Below are 22,492 nucleotides of genomic sequence, written 5' to 3'. Positions count from 1 at the left end.
GGCAGAGGCAGGTGCTGCAGCACACCCGCCCCGGATATTCCAAGCAGGAATACAGGCACAGCACATATTGCGTATGTTGGACAGATCAAACAGTAACTCCAGACATCATGTGAGTCCTAAACAGTATCGTGGCACCTGTAGTGCTGAGGCTGAAGTCTTCCCAGCCCTCTGAACAAGCCTGCCCAAGTCATCTCCAGAGTCAGAACAAGAGCACCTGGGGGTTAGCCAAGTAGATGGGAACTAGGTTCTTCAAGCACGTTAAGTTTAATATACAGTTCAGTGATTTATTTTCTTTTTAATTTTGAAATGCTTTGGAATGTCAGGGTTGCTCTTGCAGGCTAACACAGTAATGAATCTACAAAAATTCTGAAGGCAATCCTACACAAGACTATTTCTGGTTTGAGCATCAGTTATGCTTTGAGCACACTGCAATTATGCCTCTCATTCACCATGTCCGAAGCAAATGTTCTTTTCCAAAGAAAACTGAATCAAGTAATTGCTGCAGCTTGCAGCTTCAAGTTGTTCTACAGTCATTAATAGCATTTTACAAATTGTAGAATTTGAGGGCAGAAGGACAAGGTGCACTGCTTTTTCATTTATCATTGAGGCCACACTGTATTGAAAGAAGGACAGAAATAAATCCACATGACTCACTTCCTTTTACCTTCTGAAACCATGAAATTATTTTAACAGTTGGAACTCATTTGCCTTGAACATGTACCTGGACTCAACAGGGTGAACAAAGATCAACATTAGGTTTCTACTCCTGCTGATTTTTCTCCTCCAACTATTTATAGCAAGAACGTCAGAACAAACTGTTTGGCACCCACCCATCACACGCGGTGCAAGACCATTAGTCTCTATGACAACCTGATCAGAATAAACTTGTGAAAAAGTCAATTTCACAATAAAAATGAAATCCATCAAAACTACAGCACCTGCAAAAAACTGGCAGGAAACGAAGAATAAGAAAAGCTCCTTCTGGTAGGGAGCAAGTGAAAAAAAAAATCTCCAATTTCAAACCCCTGAAAAATCTTCCTGCTAGGAGGGTTTGCAGTTTCAAGGTTTCTTAAAGCCAAGCTCTGCTCTACTTCTGAAATCTTCCAGAAATTTATAGAAATGTCTTCCTAGAACTGGTTTTATACAAGGACTAAACTGTACTTGAAGTGACTGGACAGTACTTGATCCTACTCATCTTCTTGAATGTGGGATGAAAGCAAGAGAGGGAGAGAAGAGCTTGTTTTGGCTTTTCCTGCTGCCACACACTCCTTTGAAGTAAGCACAAAGCACAGAGTATTCCAGAGTTCAACACCAACACAGCCTTCTCATATGCACTATATGAAACATCATAGGAGAGTGGCTGACAGTGAGAATCTAAGCACAGAATACAACAGTGGATTACACACTTTTACCTTTATAAAAGAGTACCACTATCTTCTGAAAGGCTTTCATGAAGTGGATGTTGTCATAACAGTACTCCTGTACCTTCTGGAGTAGGATCAACTCTGACTGGCCTTGAGTGCTGAACACAGCAAGCAGGGGGGCATATTGCTGAAAGGAAGAGAGGGTAAAAAACAAAATACATGTCAGTATACTTAAAGATAAACTTTTTTAGAATAAACATCATGAATTTCATCCCAGCAAATGTTTCACTAAAACCTTGCACACTGCATTTTCTAAAACACATACAATGCACATACACAAATACCCATGATTTTTGTAGCATGTCCTGCATGCTGTAAACTAAAATTCAGTACCATTTAGTTACTGAATTCTGTAAAATCAATTTATAAAGCCCACAATCTGGCATTACTTCTGTCATACATTTCACAATGCAGCATTCTGTTCATTCAGGAGTGATGTTTTACAGATGTTCATAACATAAGACATCCTAAGATGAAATACATGAAAAAAAGTCTCTAGTTTCACAGGGGTTTTAGAAGTCCCAGGAAAACTGAAATAAAGTAAATAATTCCAAGTTAACTGTGATCAACTGTCCTTATTTTTTTCTCATTACCACAATCAAGAAATTCATGATACCCTTCGGTAAACAGCAGTATTTTCCAAGCTCAGTATTAACTGCTAATGTTACTCAAACAAGACAGTAGTTGTCTTTTCCTGGAGTTTATTAATATAATAAAAAATAAAGCAAGAATGTATTTGTTATGCAATTTCCTCCTCTTATTTCAGATCTTAAAATTAAAAATTACACTGAAGGACCATATCTTTCCTTAAAAGCCAGTGTCTATATCCATATGTCTCCAATTTCCTGTCATCTTAGCCTGTGATGAGTTCATCTAAGACTGGACTTAAATTTAAGGTAATATTAAGAGCATTTTTCAGAGATTAAGTTAAATTACATTTGATCCTCAGAGACTATAGCCAAATATACATTACATATTACTATTTCATCTGCCCTTGCACTAATCAGCTCAGCCTTTTTCCAAGTTTTCAGTAACCCCAGTTTGGTATTCTGCAGCTGGATTTGTAATGGCCTGATAACACAGAGTTCTGGTCTGAGTGACCAGGGTTGCTGCTGGCCTTTGTCAGGTGACAAACCAGCCATCACCCATAGCACTGATGGGCATGTTTAAAAGTACACTTCAGCACCTTTCTGCAAGGGGCTAAATCATGAGGGTTTTACCCAATATGGTCCATGGAAATAATTACTAAAACACACAAAAATCAACTGAAATGGAAAGGTTTGCAATAATTATCAGCTATTTAAGAGAGCACAACATCACAATAGCAACAAGCAGCTAAGCAGGCTCATGGTGTTTAGTACTTCTGGAAGAAACTCCCTTAAAATGGCTAGATATATCTAACATCAGAGGCCAAGTTTTTCTGCTCCTGGCAGGTATAGCCACGTATTTAGAAGCAACGTCAGTGCTTTGAAAAGAGCACTGAAAAACTCGTGCAGGCTGAGTAGCTCTTTTCCCATTTTAGCCCTTGTAGCATCGAGCTGGTATCTAGGCAAATTGCAGGGAGGCAGGGCAAATACACAGAGCAGTTGGTTTATTTCATAAAATAAACCCTCAGTAGAACTCGCCCCCATCCACACATTGTGAAGTGCTGCTGTCTATAAACATTAATAACTTCTAATAAAAATCCTATGTTTTCAGTTTGGAAGTAAATTGTCTTCATTTTGTCACATCTGACTTTATCCCCTTCACATTCCTCCCTCACTTCTCAACTGGTACAGGTTCACAGTTATGAGTTTCACAAATGTCTCACTGACTAAGAAACCTTCTTCTCATTGCTGGCTGAGCAAGTGGCATTATTTTCCATTTGCACCATATTATGGAGCATGGGGTAAGCACCCACACCACTGTGAAGCTCACCAGAGCCACGCCTTCAGTGAGAGTTGTCTAGAAGATTCTCCTCACCCATGGAGAACATCTCTGTACTGGAGGAGGCCTAGGCACTAAGCCCCAGTGTCATAGTGAGGTTACTGGGACAATGAAGAGCTTATTCTGTGAAATCCATGGTTGAACAGCTTGCCCTGTCTCCTCCTGAGGTCAGCTCCTGCTGGTCCTGCCATATGGATGGCACACATGACTTTTACTGCACTGCCCGAGTATGCTGGTTCATGGCTGCCCACCTCAACCCTGCCACTGGGTAGGCACCCATCCAGCAAGGCTTTTTAAGATCTGTAAACTAGGTCAATGCTCTGTGTTCTGACACATCTTTTTAGGGGTACCTTGTGTACAACTTATTGAAAGAATCTGGTAAGTCAGAGACTGGTACCCAGATGTCAAAGCTCTGGCAACATTCTTTGTGAAAGTTACCTGTAAGCTAGAGCCATACAAGAATATATCCTACCATCTGACATATTACACACCAAGTATGTATTTATACACATCCCTATCATAGCACCAGGTCAAAGCACCTCCCTCTTTCCTGGGACACTGACACACAGGAGAGGACAGAACTGAGCTCTGTATTTTTCCTAACAGTGTTAATCCATTTTCTGGAGTTGACTCATACACTGAGGTAACTGAGAGCCCTAACAGAAGGATCCAAGTTCTGTCTCTACCTATCCTAAGAGAAAGGATGTGAAAAATGCCGTCTCATTTTTAAAGACTGAACTGTAAAGGAGCAGCTATCAAAGTCCAAATTTCTATTGCTATTGCTTCTGTTAAAATCTTACCCCTGAGTGCAAATAGTAAATACCCCATACAAATTTTCCTGTTTTTAGAAAGTGGATGTACCTAGAAAGATTCCTATCTTATATAGGCAAGATGCCTTACCTAATTCATTGGGGATACACACACAGCTGATGGATTGGGTCAGTGAGATGCATAGGACTAAACATCCGGTCAACAGGATTTGTACAAAGCCAGCTATGTTTCTCTTTTCCCAGAGTTCAAATATTCCAGAAAGTGTTTGTTAATTTGCCCTGCAGTACTAGACAATAAATCTCAATGGATACTTTGTTACAACTCAGAGAGATAATAAAATTTTACATCAAAAGAGCAAGAAAAACAATGTCTCTCCTTCTTCTGGAAACTATCTTCTCTTTTGCCTGCTATTTGAGTCACTTGAGAGAACTCCAAGGCATTCAGTCTTACCATCAAAGACTACACAATATCCCAAGTGACTGCATTTCTAAGATTACTGATTGGGAAACCAAATTAAGACAAAAGGACAGCAGCAGTAGGAGCTAAACCAACATGGGAACACCCAAGTATGGAGTGACATCCAATATGAAGAAAGATCTACTTTACCATAAAGAATAAAGCCCAGATTGCTTCTGATCAAAGGCAAACCTTTGAACCCCTGGCTGTGAGGGAGTATTCTCATATCAGGTCATAGATTACCTGCTTAAAAGAGCTAAGTCTGCTGAAAAGCCTCTGCTCTCAGATTCAGTGTCTTGCACTGCACACTTACTTCAGACTTAGATGAAGAACACCAGTGATGGCAGTGATTGATGCCTCTGCATTGGTTTAGTGTTTCTTTTCTATCCCAAGGTCTTTATAGAGTTTTTGTACCAACATGCAAGGATGATACTGCAATATTGCAGCCTGTCTTTCTACGTATTCAGTTCCCTCATCCTCAAGGGCAGTAACTGGATGAGAGAGTAACCACACTCTATGCACACACATATAACCCAACCCCTGGCTTGTCACTTGACAAATCCCTGAGTATCCAGCTACAACAGCCAGCCATCGGCAACAACTGATTCACGGATTCTGGCCTCGGCATTCCTGCCTGGATTTATCCAGCCCTCTGCACAGCCAGCACAGCCGCCTCACCATGCTCCCAAAATATCTTTGCTTCTGGCAAAGACATTGCAAAGGCAGTTCCTACAGGCTTACTAGTCAGGTTTACTAGCCAGCTCTGTGCAGGCTGAGTCCCAGCAGATGCTTAGCCCTGCCCCAGTGCAAGGAGCCTCTCAGGGACCTGGCACCCTGGGAAAGCACAAGGAAGAGGAGCTCAGGCTGTGACCACCTTGGCTTGCCCTGGCACTGTGAGACTCGGGGCACTCAGTGATCTGAACTACCTCAGTTTTGCATCTGTTTGACTGAAGTCAGACAATACACAATGCTTGGTATGCTCAGCATCAGCCTTCAAAAATCTAAATCTCCTTGATTTAAACAGGTAAAAACTCGACAGCCAAAGAATGTGTTCTGTGAATTCACAGCTTTCTTCTCCTTTTCACGCATGCACTCACCTTTAGATGTTTGAGGGCCTGCTCTGCAACCAGCTCTTCTTTCTTGTTCCATTCCACAGCATTCATGACACAGGTCCAAAGGAGACCAATCACTGCTGGCTCTGGCAGCTCATTTCTTTTCATTTCCTCTTTTACATAAAGTACTACCTGGAGAAGGAAATAAGGGACATTTCCAATGAACCAGAAATGATGCTGACTTTCCAAATACTTGTAGTCATTTACAACACCATGATGCAGAAGTATAAAGACACAAAATTAGAACAAGATTTTGTCCCTCCCCTCCAACCTAACAGTTAATGCAGTTAAAGGAAATACATCCTCAAGGATAAATGAAGGAAAACCTCCCCATCCTACAGACAACTACACTTGGAAATTGACAGGATATTTGGTTGCTTTAGTCTTAAGCACAGAATGAACTGATGAATAAAGTAAAATAGTTTAAATAAAAGCAGAGGAAATCTGTTCCTCTCTACCTAATGTTTATTTTAGTCTTTGATTATGATTATATAAACAGAAAGCTGTAAAAAACAACTTTTACCTCCTTAATTGGGCATTCCTGAGAGAGACGTTCTTGTAGTTCTTTTTGAAGTTCTTTACGAGTCCCCAGTGACTGCTGAACTCTAAGGAAATCTGAGAGTTCTTTTAGACCTGCTTCAGTAAAATACTTGGCAAAATGGTCCACATTCTGCCGGTTGGCTGGAAATAGTTCCTAAAAAGACAGGAATGCTCTCTGTTAAATAACCAACCATGACCCTTGGCAGAATGGAAAGAACATTTTTTAAGAATGAACAGTGAGAATAACCTGTTACCTCACTTAAAACACTGCATGTATCCACACTGGAAAAGTCAACACTTCATTCAAATTGCAGTGTTTCACTGTAGTGGAGGGAAAAAATGATGTCCAGTTATGCAAATAAGCTAACACCTACTCCATGTGAAGTGCATGTACTTATCAAAACCCATGAGCCAAACATGTTGCTCAAAACAGTCCTAAGAGGAACCACACTTTTTCCAGACTCTAAGAGTCTTGTAAGGAAAGCACAAAGGAAGAGGTGGCAAAGCCATTATAGGCAAAGCACATTTATCACACCCTCCCAGCACATCCACACACTTATCTCTTAAGAAAAATACATTCAAGAATAGATAAGTGGCCCAGGCACCGTGGCCTTCCGCTAATGCATAATTTAACAAAAATCACAAAATCCACTATGTACTGTTAACATTAACTCCTGTGGGCATTTCTAATTAGAAGACGCTGTCAATTTATCAAAGTCCAGCTACTTAGAAAAGTAAAAATTATTCTAAAAAATCACTATAGCAAATGCTCCATCTTAGAAAGCATTCGACAGCATTTGCTTCCCATCCATTCTTGGAGTTTTAACAATGATCTGTGGGATGTATGGCATTCTTTTTAACAAAGAAGCTAGAGACTCTCCATCTATTTACTTACTGACTAATGAAATTCAGAAGAAACTTTCATGAAGGCATCTATGCTAGGCAACATCATCTGATAATTTACAATTGTTTAATGGAGCAGAGTAATGAGAGCCAACAGCTGAAAGTTTAAGTCAGTCAAGCTTGAAAATAGAAATAAGATGCAGTTTTCTTCCCTGCCCTCCCCCTCCAATGAACAGTATAAATAGCCCATTTGCCAGCTTAATGGCAAATTATTTATGACTTGGACACCTAAAATCAAGTACAAATTGAAGAGATGGAGGGGCATGGGGCGCTCCTTACTTTTGAAAGATGCTTGCTTAATTATATATTATTGAGGTAGAAACAGGAAATACTGCTGAGTCTCCAGGCAGTGCTACCCAGGATGTATATTTGACTGCATTATCGCAGCAGCAATCTTTCTGAGGACTGAAAAACCCCACATGATCTTCAGAAAGACACTGGGAGAAAAAGGCCCATGAAATTGCTACATATTCATATATTCTCTGAATAAATTGCTACAAACTCAGAATACAGGTTTTGAGCCTTAAGGCTGAAAGCCTCCTGCACTGTACCTACTAGGTCTGCTGTCACCACTGCAGGACCATTTATGCTACCTAGATGGCTACTGCTGCAAAAAAATTAGCTTACTATTAATTTACTATACTATTTAAACACATTCAAATCATAACTCCTTATACTTTATATACCATTAACAAAAAGAAAACAAATTTAAAGAAATAGATCTTCTCATGCCCATTTGCTGGTATGTTTTGTTAGCAGTGGTTAGGAAAAAAAACAGTCTCTCAGAAGGCATCTGACTACTGGAAAAATAGAGACAGAATGTAAAAACATGTGATACTTAATATTCCTGAACCTGTATCAATGCTACAGCCATAACAATATTGCTGTGTTTCAAAACATTTTAGAAACGCTAACAGAGTCTGAGGGGGAGTTAACATGCTTACAGCAAACTACCATCTGCATTTCATTTCCTTCTTTTTCCCTGGGAGAGATAAAGATTATTGAAAATATATTGTACTTACTAGCAATCTCTTATCGAGGTTGGCTTTTCTTAAAGCAGAGGTAACAGAATTGGCATCTTTTTCTGCCATCCATGCTTTAAAAAGCTTTACAGCGAAAGAGGCTGCAATCCCTATTAGAGAAAAGCACAAACATGTTTCAGCAATTTTCAACATAAATTAGAGTTGACTATAAGAAGTTCAAGGTTACAAAAAAGTTACAAGACTGTGGAATGAAAATACATTTATGACAACAGAAACAAACACATAGAGCTGAAATGCTTATTTTTTTCTTTAATGCAAAATTAGTTTTCTGAATTATACTAGATTGTTTGAAAATATTTTCATTTAGTATTGCCCATCTCCATTCAGTTGTTCAAAGATTTTCTTTGCAATTATTTTTCCTACATTCCCAATTCACAGACTGAGTACAATGAAAAAGGAAAAAATATGCATTAAAAGGATAGGAAACAACGGCATGAAACAATAAAGGATAATCAGGAACAAGAACTAAAAAAACATATCTTCAAATGTTTTTTAGCAAATCCTGGAATACGGTTAAATAACTTCATAACTTCAAGGTGATTGATTGTACCATGCCCTCCTAGGAGGCATTTAGTAACCAGTTGTACCAGGCACAAACACTATTTTTAAGTGAAAAAATTCCTTCCTCAAGGCACAACTTATTATTTTGTGTATTAAATCAAACGAACTCTACCTCCACTAGCTGTGGATTTCCCAGGGGAGCTAAACCACTGAGCCCACACCTCCTGTTTCCTAGAGCTGCACCACGACCATGACAGCTCCAGATTCTCCACTGCAAGTGCAGGGAGCTGAAGGAAGTTGAAAAGTCTCAGAGACGAAGCTCATCCTTGAGGAAGGTCACCTGTAGGTCAGTTGCGATTCTCCACACTATGCTCATACCAACATCAGGGCTACTGAAGGCAGTGATAATGGTAATGCATAATGAAAAGTACAGTCCTAGGCTACAGCTGGCCACTGTAGTTTTCTGTCTCAACTCCAGATAGTCCAGAAGCTCTGACAGCTACAATGGACCTACTGGTGAGAAGGAGCTTCATCACTTCTAGCCACTTTATAGATCTTCATTATTTTTATTTCTAGGATACTTGGACTAAATGTGTCACCAAACAAGAACAGGAGAGACTATTCCCAGACCACTGTAAAGTTTATTGACAGTCTTTACACATCTTGACTGTTATGGCAGTTTTGGCAAGCTTATTTCAGGAGCTTAGTTGTAAGACACGATTCTTAAGGAAGTACTGTGTGGAACCAGGGATGCACAATGCCATGCCAGGTGATGCCTGCAAATACTGCTTTGGGCTTGTCTTACATATTGGACATGATGCAGCAGTCCTAAATACTGCAAGCTGACTAATCAAGATTCACAAAGCCTCGTCAACCAGTAGGTGACTTAGGCATAGCTTCCACTGCAAACACACTTTAGCATATCCATGTGCTCAATACCAAAATTTAATGGAATGGTCTCTGCCACCAAGCGTTGTCCCAGTACACATATCGTACACATTTTTTCTAGTTTTAGCTTAAAACAAAGTTAAGTTTTATGCCAGTATCAGTATTAGAGGGTGTGCTGTTTTCAGCTGTTTTTCACTTTTTCACAATGGCTGTATGGAGCTTTATTTTGGATTTCTGCTGAACACAGGGTTGATAATACAGATATGTTTTAATTATTGCTGGCTTACAAAGAGCCAAGACCTTTTCTACTTTTCTAACTGGCACGCTGGCAAGGAAGTTGGGAAGAGACACAGCAGGGATAGTTGACCCCAACTGACCACAGGAATATTCCAGACCATATGACATCATGCTCTGTATATGAAGGGAGGGGAAGAAGCAAGAAGGGGGTAAACATTTTAAGTGATGGCTTTTGTCCTCCTAAGTACCCATTATGTGTGATGGGTTTTGGGATTAAATGCTGTCCTGGAGGTGGCTGAACCCCTGTCCATGGGAAGCAGTGAACTAATTCCTTGTTTTGCTTTGTGTGTGCAACTTTTTCTTTCCCCATTAAACTGTCTTTATCTCAACTCATGAGTTCTCCAGATTTTACCCCTCCCATTCTCTCCTTGATCCTGCTGGTGTGGGAGTGAGCAAGAGGCTGTGTGAGGCTTGACTGCTGGCTGGGATTACATAATGAGAGAGGCAGGCTGTTCTAGGGCTTCACTACCCACATATTTTCAAACTTCTCATTTACAGCCCAAATTTATCACTGGCTTGTTCCTATACTCTGTGCACGTGCTACCACTCCTTTCCTTTAAATAGCTCTTCTCTTTTTGTTTGCCTCATTCCTTTTCCCCCTTATTTGCAGACAGTAATTCCAGCCATTTATTTTATTGACTAACCCCATTAGCTGTTCTTTGCATTTCCACTACTTAGCCAGCACAGGAGACAAGAAGGGTACACTTAACCCTGACAAGATTCCACCACCACCTAGACCTGTCTCTCTCTCTACTACAAGTATGTGAGCAATTCACGAAAGAATATTTTGTTTTCCATCTATATATAACAGTGGAATTAATGACAATGATGAAAATAAGGTAATCTAAAAATAAATTAGGTATTTGCGCTCAAACTTCACAGATCTCCTGTCCACACAATCTACCCATATCTCACTTCCAGCCATTTCTTAGCCAATGTTACAATTCCCATGCTCTACAACAACTCCCTCAGCTCACCTAATTGTTTCTTCGTGTATTTTAACTTCACCTGCCTGCAGCATTATTTTTCTGTAAATCAAAGAAATCTTTGAGTTTATTCATGTATGAGATACTTATTTTGCCTTGCTTTGTTCCCCTTTTTTAAACTGTCTTTGCATCTTCAATTATTCTTACATAAAATATCTACCCCAAGATACTGACTGAACAATCTCTCTTCAAACACTGTCATGAATACATTTTTAGTACATATAAACCAAGAACTAAAAGCATATGTAAGCTCTGACAAAAGTTTAGGGCTCCTAAAAACATAACTTCATAATGCAAATAAGAATTGTCTTCTTAAAATGCTAAATTGAAAATAAAAAAATTTCCATTATTTTTAAAAGTTGGGTTTTCCAATGTCTCATCTTCCTGTAACTAGGATGACTTTAATTTAAACACATTGCAGACAATCACCCTAAAAACATGGATTAGTGCTTTTGTTTGAGATTTTTGTTAGTTTAATTCTGATTCCGAAAGCTGTGAGTGATGACAGAGCAAAGCTGCAGCTGTGGCTTTTCTTTCTGCAGCATTTAGAAAACAAATGTAATGGTTAGCATGCTGCAAATAAGAACATGAAGTCAGAATAATATTTTTTAAAATGAAAATTAGAATACATTTTAGCTAATAGGAAGTTCCTTAACAAAACCAAAAAAAGGTCATGAAAACTGCTCAACACTACCAGTACATTTGCAATCATGCCAGGTACTCAGAACTGTCAGAGAATTAAACTGTTGAGAAAGCAGTTGCAAAATCAGGACTCAGCCGTGGATGGCTAAAAATATATTTATATTAAAATTAAATAACAAAAATCCTTTAAAAAAGTAATCTCAAAAGATATTGTACCTTAAGACTGAACAAACTCATGTACTCATCATATAATAAACACAAATTCATGAGAAAGTTTATCAGTCACTGATCACTACTAGCATGAAGGCAAAATGAGGGACTGATTTTTCTTCTGCAATATCCCATTGGCCTGCATGGGATCTCTGTCCCACTTCTCACTTACATATTAGCAACACTTGGAGAAATGCCAGCAGATTTCTTAGGAATAGAAATTATACTTCACACCTTCATAATACCACAATAATACGTAAATTCTACAATTTTGCACACACAAGTATGACTTCCAAAAAACCATAAATCCTTTGGGGTTTGTTTTTTGTTTTGTGGCTTTTTTCTGTCTATCCCTTACATGATATCACAGCGTATGTTGAGCAATGCTTTCTGTATATGCTTCTGCTTTAAAACACTGATTTCTGTTGTACAGTCAAAAGTTTCCAACTTTCATTTTATTGCAACATATATGATACATTGTAATAAAATACATCTCCTATAAAAAAGCCAAGATAAGAAAAAAGAGGAAAATTACCTTCTTTGACTATATTGTCAGTGAAGAGACTTGTTAAAATTGTAGCAGGAAGAGTCCCATTGGCTAACAGGATGCCAGAAAGCATTGCCAGTTTTGTCTGCTCTGTCTCAGTAAAGGCTTTAAGAAACAACAGGAGCTGTTGGCCAGACAAGGAAAAAAGAAGTATTTATTTGAGGCATAGGCAAAAATTAATATCAACAGTTTTATTTCTTATTTCTTGAGAAGTCTCAATATAAATAGCAATCACATCAGAATCTATCCAGAAGCATGACAGTGTCATTTCACTGATCCCTTGTAATTTCACTTTCTCTAAGACACAACAGTACCTGAAGGGAGCCTACAAAAAAGATGTAGAGTGATTATTTACAAGAGCAGGTACTGACAGAAAAAGGGGGAATGGCTTCAAACAGAAAGAAAGCTGGTTTAAATGAGATATTGGAAAGGAATCTTTACTGTGAGGGTGGCAACACTTTGGGATAGGTTTCCCAGAGAAGTTGTGGATATCCCTCCCCTGGCAGTGTTCAAGGCCTGGTTGGATGGAGCTCTGAGCAACCTGGTTTAGTAAAACACCCCAAAAACAGGGGGTTTGGAGCTAGATGGTATTTAAGGTCCCTTCCAAGCCAAACCATTCTATGATTCTGTGATTCTCTGGGGATATGGCCTTAGTCAGGTATAAAACACCTTTCTTCTCCAAATATACGTGTGTGTGCATAAGCAAAGATGAAAGTACTTGCTACAGGCTTGAGACACACAGAAATTACAGGATCACAGACAGGAGCCTGCCTATGCACATCTTCAGACTTCCCACTAAACCACATAGTTGCAGTTTGTTTTCTAACTTTCAAAAACTATTGCTCATGCAAACAATAAAAGGATAGGAAAGTTTCCTGTTTTTCTTTTAGGGAAGGGAACACATGACAATTACAACATATTTTTTACTGGCTAAAATAAGAAATATATTTCAAGTTCAGACATTCTTGATAAAGCTGATGAAGGATAGACAGGAACACAGGCTGATTTATGACCTTGCCATTCCCAGTATTAATTACAAGGGAAAACAAATAGCTTGAGAAAAAAATACAAATCTCATCATCTTGGAAGATCTGAACTACATATACACTTTTTAATTCTAAAACTGGCAAATAAGTTTATTTTTAAAATCTTAATTTCATATGTTAAAATTATTGACTTGAGAGCATATTGATGAAGTGCTTTATGCCCTTTTTCCATTATATCAGGAAAAAAAAGTCATGCAGAATCAGATTTTGTCAATGGCATTACTGTTAACAATAATGTTAACGTGTCATTAGTGATCACAATATGGGTGATGGGAAAAAAGCGGTGAGACAATAAGGGACAGCTTCATTTGGTGCAAAAAGCTGCTGATTCCATCAGATGCTAGCTTACAAATTTACCACAGGAGAAAAGAAAAAAAGAAAAAAGGTACTGCAGATATAATTTTCTGCAGTTAAAAAGAATACTCATTTTTTTCTTCATAAGGAAGAACAAATTGAAACCCTCCAAAATAATGTCCTGACCTTCTGCTGTCAGGACACCCTTTTTTCTTTTCTACATGAGCAACAAATGCAATTAAAGTAAACCAGTTTGTTTTGATAGAAAATTCTCTCCAGGCTTCCACATTAAGGGTATTTCTTAATTACCAGATTCTACCCATACGAAGGGACAGAATATTACACATGTCCCTGTCCTTGTTTGTTACCATGGACAGTGAGAGATCTTCTCCAAGATATCTAAGCAGTTTATCAACAACTGTAAAGCTTTCTGAATGCAAGAAATGATGTTTTAAAAATCCAGGTAACTAACAAAGTTATTAAATCTCATGCAGTGTTTTATGAATAGTTCTGCTCTGCATCAGTGAACAGAACTGAAAAAAGCCTCATTCATATGGTAGTACTTACATAATAACATCAGCTTTAAATTACAGCTTACACAGGACTGAATGACTCAGCCACAGACAAATCACTCAATTTTTTTCAGTGGGCTTCAGCCAAATGACTGCAACATACACTTTTAGCTTAAAAGAACAATTATGAAACTACCAAATCTCAAGGTGTAATTTTATTTCAGCAAACTGTGACTCAACCACAAAATGCATGAAAATTCAGGATGCAGAAGAATGGAGTTATTGTTTCTAAATATATGAATGAGAAAAAAAATGGTGTGCTGTATTTCCAAATGCATCAGCTAACTGGTGTGTATAATGGTTTAGGCAAAGGAACTTCAGGGCCACATTTAATGGAAAAAGAACATTTTAACAAAACTTCAATATAACCCTAATGTAAACTGTAAGCCTGTGGATTTAAAGCTTTCTTTATACAAGCTTTATCAATAATACTGTACTAAAATGAGATCTGCACAAGAAAAAAAGATCAGAATTACACATCTTTACTGGAAGTACTGAGACTGTTAATAAAGAGGAAACAGCTTCAGATTTCTGTGCACCCCACTTCAACCTTTTTTCTTTTGCTTCTATGCAAGCAATAGGTGAGTATTAGGATTAGAAAGTGGTCACACTGACAACTTTAATGTAACAGACTAGATTTTGATATACTTCTGAGCTTCATCCTTGTATCAGTAATGCGTACATCATGAACAGTTATTTTGACCATTCACGCTGTCGACCCATTCATGTCGAATTTGAGCCAGGAAAGCAAGAACCCAACTGCAAAGCAAAAGTTACAGCTGCAGTCCAAGATGAAGACAGATTCTATGAGAGGGACACCCAAAAATTGATCAACTCTAATTTTGAGAAATCTGTATTTGTTCAAATGTTTTGGAAGGTCTGAAACCACATGTCTATGAAGTTTGCAGGCTCATCTTATTCCCCTTTTTCTGAAACATGCTCCTTCCAAGTCTCTCGCCATTAATGTGGTTTCTGGTGCTCTTGAACTGCACCCCACTGCAGTTATGTTTTAAACACAACCCTCATCTTCTATGCATCCCTCATGACTTAAAGTACTGTCGGTGCTACTAATTTTTGTTTTACTAATATTTTTCAGAAGAAGCTCAAACCTAGACTTGTCCTTTTCTGCCATTTAAGGATACTATTCTATACTTTCCAGCAATTGCATAACATAGTTTAGGGGGAGACTGGGTGATAGGAAAACTCAAAACCTTTCATAAACCCTTTTTAAAAACTATGAAACAAACCTAAATTTCAGTTCAAAATTGTTACTTCAGATTTCTATAGTTGATTAATTTAAGCACTCTTTTACCACCACAATTACAAACCTCAGCAGGGAAGTCACAAAACATCCAAGGCACTTCAGAATAGTTCCCAATAACCCACAGAACATTCTCCAAGCTGATGTTTCCCTGCTGTCAGCCAAGCACAGACATTACTGCTTTCGCTAGATACAAACTGATTCCAGGCATAAAAAGGGCATCTCTGGCTCACAATTTTGTATTTCTATAATATCTGTAAGAACCCTGAATTATTTAAGCAGGGATTTAGAACACCTAATAAGCACAAGACCAGACCTAATGTGATGTTTCCATGTTGTTTTTGTTACGAAGGAAGAAGGTTTTTAAGCACAATTTCTAAGCATAGAAGATGCGCACAAGTAAACACATGCATGCAATATTAAAAGGAACACAAGAAAAACAAGTGCTTGAGATCACTTCTTGTGATCTGGAAATCTTAAATGGTGAAAATTAAGGAACTCTAACCCACACAGGGAGTGTGGTGGGTGAGTTTTTGTCTTCATTATCTGAACTGGTCTGTTGCTGACAGTTTATCACATCTGCAGACAGCACTGAATTGTCAGCAATGGAGAAGGCAGCTAATATAACAACAGATACCTGCTGAGTTCTGCCTTTCATTTAGCTGACTTAAAGAATTTCTGCTTACTCCCTATTCAATCTCAGAATGTTATTCTCCTGTTATTTCCTAATTCCTAGCTTAATTTATGGTTCTTTCATTTGGAAAATAGGAACACAAATAGCAGATGTCACAACATCTCCCAACACTTCAGATGTCCTCTCATGACTAAGAAATATTTACAACTGTTAAGACAAAAATAAATAAATTTATCTGTACTTTATCCCCATTTTGATACTAAAAAGTTTATATAGAAAGTTACGTAAACATGCAAATATAATAAATAGACAGACAACAACTGCATTCTTCATCTACAGAAATACATATGTAGACAAAAATGAACACAAGCTTGGAACTTAGAATTTTAGTGAAATTATTGCAAAATGTCATGGGCCTATGCCAGTACCTTGGGCCATGCTCATGTGAACTTAAGCTGCCTACATCAAAACATGAGTGAGCAATGCAACTAAACATCATTGTCTTCTGTTGAAACTGCTTGCATAAAACAATTAAGATGTAAAACTTAAGATACATGGTTTGCTTATGCCATTAGAAAAATGAGTATCTGGCAATTTTGAGGAAAGAGTCAAGAAATAAAATAACTGAAAGCTAGAAGCAGAGAAAAAGGAGAAAGATGATAGAAAATAATATCCTAATGACAAAGCTGTGATCTAGATGACATAAAGCAAATACTTGTTCAAATACTGCTATCTAAGATAATCTCTCTTGAAAGAAAAGTCCCATTGACACCATCTGCTTCTTTAGGGCGAAACTGCTGGTATTGCGTTGGTTTTTTTGGCATGCCTTTTTCTACAAGAAGAGCTAATTTTCCTCCAAGTGCTCTATCTGCCTCATGAGTCTGCCAGAAACATCACTTCCATTGCTAGGACAATGATCCACAAAAAAACATAAATGAGTCACTCTTTTACCTATCTAACCACTGACTAACTGCAGCAGTCTTTGGCCTAGCAGAAACACCTTCTTGGAAATACAAATGTATCTATCTTCTAGGCCCTCCATGTGTAGCTACTCCTGTACAAATTACGGGATGCAGGGATCAAAAGATTAAGTGATTAAAAACCCTGAAGTCTCATAAATGAGAAAACAGCCAAAACTTTTGTGTAGGTTCACACAAGCAGGGGGGGGAAGAATGTAAGCAAACAGCACCTACAAGTAGTCCTCAAGGGTTTTAAGGGCAATGGCAGTGGAGGTGCAGTACACAGGCACAAACACCCTCACAACCACCTTCCTGGTTTCTAGGTCTCTAAACACTGGATTAACTGAAGAAGAGGATATACCCTGCATCCCAAGGAGCCACACCAAGATTCACACCATGTGTGGTGATGGAAGGGCAGATGGAAAGATTTCCCCACAGCCTAGGACCACTGTGCAAACCTAATCTCAGGATTTGTCATACAAGATGTAGTCTGACACTGAAAACTATTCAAAAAGCATGTACATAAAACTAAAATTTGTGGTCTGCAAGATGGACAAAAGCCTGCTCTGATCCCACACTGGCATGGCTAGGATGTTTCCAATGGCTTTCAAAAAGTAGCTGTGCCCTAGTCTGATTGGCTAGGGTGCCTCAACTGACTGCTTTCTCTCAAGCTGGCATGTGGCTCAACTTCACATCAGAGCCACTTGTTCCTTTACTAAGAGTTGAATTATTATGTATTAACCATAGTCTCATCTTGTCACTAAGAGTGCAAAGTGAATTTTTGGAAGCTTAAGAGGATGCAAAGCCAAGCAAGTTGCAGAAATGAGCGGAGGCGGCTTGAATTGACATGGCATTTGCTTAATATGCTGAGCACTCTCTGAAACTTGAATGCTGTGAGTCAGCGCTTCTCATGTCAGTGATTACAGTAATTAACAGCAGGAACATTAGATTTGTGTGGGGATAGAGGTAAATTTAGGTCTTTAGAATGATGTACTGAGTAATCAGCATCAGTTGATAGGCATGCTGGCCACAAGTGTAAAAATAATTTCCTGTATGAGCAAGAATGTATAAATCAGAGCCAAATTAATTCAAGCACAAGAAATGCTGGTGAGGTATCAAGCTCTAAATGTGCCCTCATTTGACCCTTCCAGCGACCCTTCTAATGTTTAAATAATATGGAAACACATTTTTATGTTTAACATCATGATACTTTAGTCATGAGAGGTTTTGCCACTACCAGTGTACCTGTAAAGTTACAGGACAGTACAGTGTTAATTACTTACACAGGCTGTTAGAAACAGATATTTACATCTGTTACTAGGAACTCAAAATAGACAAAATAAAAGCTGTATGTTGTTTTTCAAACGTTTTTACCCTGGCTTCTCCTGTCTCCTTAGAATTCAGTATCACAAAACAAAACAGCATCCACAAAGAGCCACAACAGTCTTAACAGGCAAATCCTGAACACTTTGCCACTGGTGAGGCCTTTCCCTTACACACATCTGTGGCCTCAAATACAAAAAAACTTGTGGTTAGGATTCATTTCACAGTGCTGGAGTGGTTTAATACTCATACATCAAGAGACATTCTGCATAGCAGATTTGCATTTATTTTCCGGAAAAAAAAGATGTTCTATTTGCAGAACAGTAACACTTCTCATTAAGAGGTATATCCCTAAGTGTATCAAACTTCTGCACAAAAAAAAGTCTGGAAAAAGAAAGTGAGTTTGGTCAGAGCAACCAAAGGAATCATTAATTCAGAAATACTCTATATCAAGTGTTTCCGTCAGTATTCCCACAGAGCTGAATTCACAGAGTAAAGCTGCCTCCTGTAGATTCCATCCACTTTTCCAGCAGAGCTAAATAAAACACCTAAAAGCACCACATTCATACATATACAATTATGTTAGAAATATAGATAAAAATATTAGCATTCCAATAGAGACTGCCATCAACATTACCTTTTTGATTTCATCTTCAAATGCTTTCTCCAGATATTTGTATCTCCTGATAAGTTTATTGAAGACCTGAGGATAAACACAGATTAACTTTAAAAGTATAACAATTACAGCCACCTTTCTTTACAAGAAAAAGTAAAGGGAAATAAGCAGCTTGCAGAATGATATTTCTCTAGTGTTGTCTGCCACATGGGGAGCACAAAACACCCTTCTCTCAATTTTGTGATTCTTGCTTCATAGAGCAATGCTTGAATCGGAGAATTTACTGCAGATTGAATCTTTCATATTTCTCAAATTTTCTTTTCTTCTCTCCTTTTCACCCTATCCATAGGTAAAAGGAAGGAAGAAGAGGAGGAGGAAGAGGGCAACTGCACCCTTCCCCCAGTAATGCAGCCCTGGGGAAGCTCTCAGCTGTAGGCTGATGGAGTGAGGCAGGCAGGATGCTGGACATCTTCAATAGATGCAGTATCTTGGCAAATCAAATAACATAAATGTTTCCAACAAAACACACTACTGTCAGAGAAAGAGGAAGAACATTTGCCAAAGCTTCTACAACAGTTATGTTATTGGAACCACTTGCTCTCCAGTTTTGACCATTTGTTTCCCATCACGCGACCACAGATTATGAAACCAGAAGCAGCACAGGTGCAGAGTTCATTCAAAGTGGAGAAGGAAGAGATAAGAAATGAAATAAACAAATCATTGCTTGCACTGCTGTACAAAGGCACAAAGCATATGACTCACTGTCACAGGTAAAAAGGTTTATGTGGGGAAAAAATGACATTATTGCCACACTGGATGGGGGAGGACAGAAAATTAGCTTTAGAAAGCTTCAATTCACTTTCCAGAATATAAAATACATCCAGACATCCTAACTGGTAGTATTTTGGCTCAGAAAAAGTAGAAAATCAAATGTGGTCATGCTAAGAAGTAGAGACACACAGAATCTTAATAAAATAAGATAGAAGATGAAAATGTAAGATTCTTGTTAATATTTCCAAACAAAATTCTGCATAATTTTTTAAGTTTCTGTAAATGACAGAAGCATGACTTCATATGCAAATAATCTGCTAAAATATTAATACAAACTTCAGTCTTTTGACTTGAAAACTTTTTACTTTTAATTGTTTCCATAACTAAATCCACAAAAACTAGCCATGCTACTGGTTCATGTACTGGGAGACAGAGTAAGAAATTACCTTCTAGGTATCTTCTAAATAAAAAAAAAATCTAAATATTATTTTAGACTAACTCACATTTTCATAATACAGTAAGAGCTCTTTTTCATTGTGCATGAAAAAATGGCAAGGTCAATAGAAGGACACATCTCTTCAGGCATTAAATACAAAATGTTGATTTATTTTGGTGGCTTTTGGTTTGAAGTGCAGAAAATCCATTGAAAATTCCACTCCTTCAAATCCTAAAGCAAATATTTCCTTTCTATTTTTTAATATGCAATTTTTTTTTACTTTAAATTTCTCCTTAGAGGACTGGCACTGCCAATTTTTGTACAAAAGATCATTAAATTATTAAAATTCAAGAAGACAGAATCAATGCCTTTACTGATAACAGAAATTTTCCTGAAGCAGAATACCCTGTTTTTAAGAGATGATAAAGCTGATGCATAAGAAATATTGACTCCCTTTCCAAAAACAAGTATATTTCACTAATTTAGATTATTAAAAATGGTTCTTAAAGAAGCTTTCTGCTATTAAGCAAACATTTTTTACCAATGTAGATTTTGATCCCAGCACACTTTAAATCAAACTATGCACCTTTCCAGGAACTTATCACCCTAGACACCTTAGCAGGGAGAGCAGCTTTTATGCTCTTAATCTCTGTCTCCAGCATTCCAATAACCCAGCTATTTAAAAAGATAAATATATATTTTATTATCAATATACTTCTGACATACGGGAGTTGCAAAGGTATCACATTTTTATGCAATCCTACTGGTATCCAGAATTGCATGGTGGTTTTGAACTTTCCACAGAATTCTTACTGTACTTTTTCATATAATTACTATCTTCTATTAAGGAATTATGTAAAGTTAGCTTCTTTTCAAGGGTTTAGTGTTCACTGGTTTTTTTGTATTAATTTTACATAGGCCTACTTATGTAAGCCTTATTCCTGCAGGAAGAAATTATACATCACATATGTAGGAGAAATGAAAGCTCTTGGAATATATACCCAGCTCCTAACTAGTTATGCAACTAAAAGTTGGAGGCGTGAGCTTTATATTTTTTGTCCTTCATGTACTTCATAGAATTGTTTAGGCTGGAAAATACCTTTAAGACCACAGAGTCCAACTGTTAACCCAGCAGTGCCAAGTGCCACTACACCACGGCCCTAGGCTACCATATCTACAGATCTTTTAAAACTGGTGACTCCACCATCTCCCTGCATATAGTAGACTACAGGCAGTCTACTACAATGTTTGACAACTCTTTCAGTGAATATTTTTTTCCTAATATCCATCTACACCTCACCTGGCACAACTTGAGGCCATTTCCTCTCGTCCTGTCACTTGTCACATAAGAGAAGAGACCAACCCCCACCTGGCTACAACCTCCTTTCAGGGAATTGCAGAGAGCAATAAGGTCTCCCCTGAGCCTCCCTTCCTCCAGGATAAACACCCCCAGCTCACTCAACTGCTCTTCACAGGACTTGTGCTCCAGACCTTCTCCAGATCCATTGTCCTTTGGTGGACACACTCAGTGTCTTTCTTGCAGTGAGGGCCTCAAAACTGAACACAGAATTTGCGGTGTGGCCTCACCAGTGCCAAGAACAGGGAGATGTACACTGCCTGGTCCTGCTGGCAATACCATTGCTTATAAAAGCTGAATTTCTGATACAGCTCATGTGTTTCTCAAAATATGGTTATATAAATATTTCAGTCTGCACACAGAAAAGGTCAACAAAATTAATAAGGGTGATGTCTAAATAAATAGACTCAATCAATGGTAGACTGTGAAGCAAGACTGATTTTTGTAAAGAAAGCATTGCTAACTGTGATCAGATTATCTTAGACATCCTATTTTCTTACCTAAAATGTATATTTTAGGGCAGATTAATGATTAACTGGATTTTCAATTGGTCTGCAGTTAGCCTAGTGCAACCTAGACAGTCTGCAGATGTTCCACTATAATCCCTTTTGACACATAAATGGAAAACACTAATCAGGTGTGCTTTTACTGACCTGAGCATAATTTCGGATGGCATCATGATCTTCATCTGCAAAAAATACACAGTGGTTGGTCATCTTGGTCTTGTCATTGTCATCTATGCGTGTGCCTCCAGGAGCTATAAAGAGGGAAAAAAAAGGTAAGGAATTATTTCTTACTAAATTTAAAAAATGTAAAATTTATTACGTCTAGTAAGTCTTACGCCAATATCACTGAGGCAAAAGCCCCGGTAACAGCAGGGGAGTGGGAGAAACAGAGACAGACCAAACTTTGCTAAAATGGTGGTGGCACCTGTCAGAAGGAACACCTGGCTGATATGCTGCACCACAGGTCACACA

General features: G+C 38.2%; 1 protein-coding gene across 1 annotated transcript in view; it reads right to left on the bottom strand.

Moving 5' to 3' along the window:
• BZW2 (basic leucine zipper and W2 domains 2) overlaps nucleotides 1–22,492 on the bottom strand; it is a 56,961-nt gene that overhangs the window by 7,117 nt on the left and 27,352 nt on the right. The window contains exons 4-10 of the mRNA XM_015617280.1: nucleotides 22,169–22,272; nucleotides 18,973–19,038; nucleotides 12,235–12,370; nucleotides 8,155–8,264; nucleotides 6,213–6,383; nucleotides 5,675–5,821; nucleotides 1,413–1,551 (exon numbers count right to left, since the gene is read on the bottom strand). Coding sequence (XP_015472766.1) covers nucleotides 1,413–1,551; nucleotides 5,675–5,821; nucleotides 6,213–6,383; nucleotides 8,155–8,264; nucleotides 12,235–12,370; nucleotides 18,973–19,038; nucleotides 22,169–22,272 — 873 coding nt within the window. The remainder of the gene's footprint in view (nucleotides 1–1,412; nucleotides 1,552–5,674; nucleotides 5,822–6,212; nucleotides 6,384–8,154; nucleotides 8,265–12,234; nucleotides 12,371–18,972; nucleotides 19,039–22,168; nucleotides 22,273–22,492) is intronic.

Source organism: Parus major, chromosome 2 (genome assembly GCF_001522545.3).
Source record: "Parus major isolate Abel chromosome 2, Parus_major1.1, whole genome shotgun sequence".
NCBI lineage: Eukaryota > Metazoa > Chordata > Aves > Passeriformes > Paridae > Parus > Parus major.
This window is presented reverse-complemented; position numbering and strand designations above follow the sequence as displayed.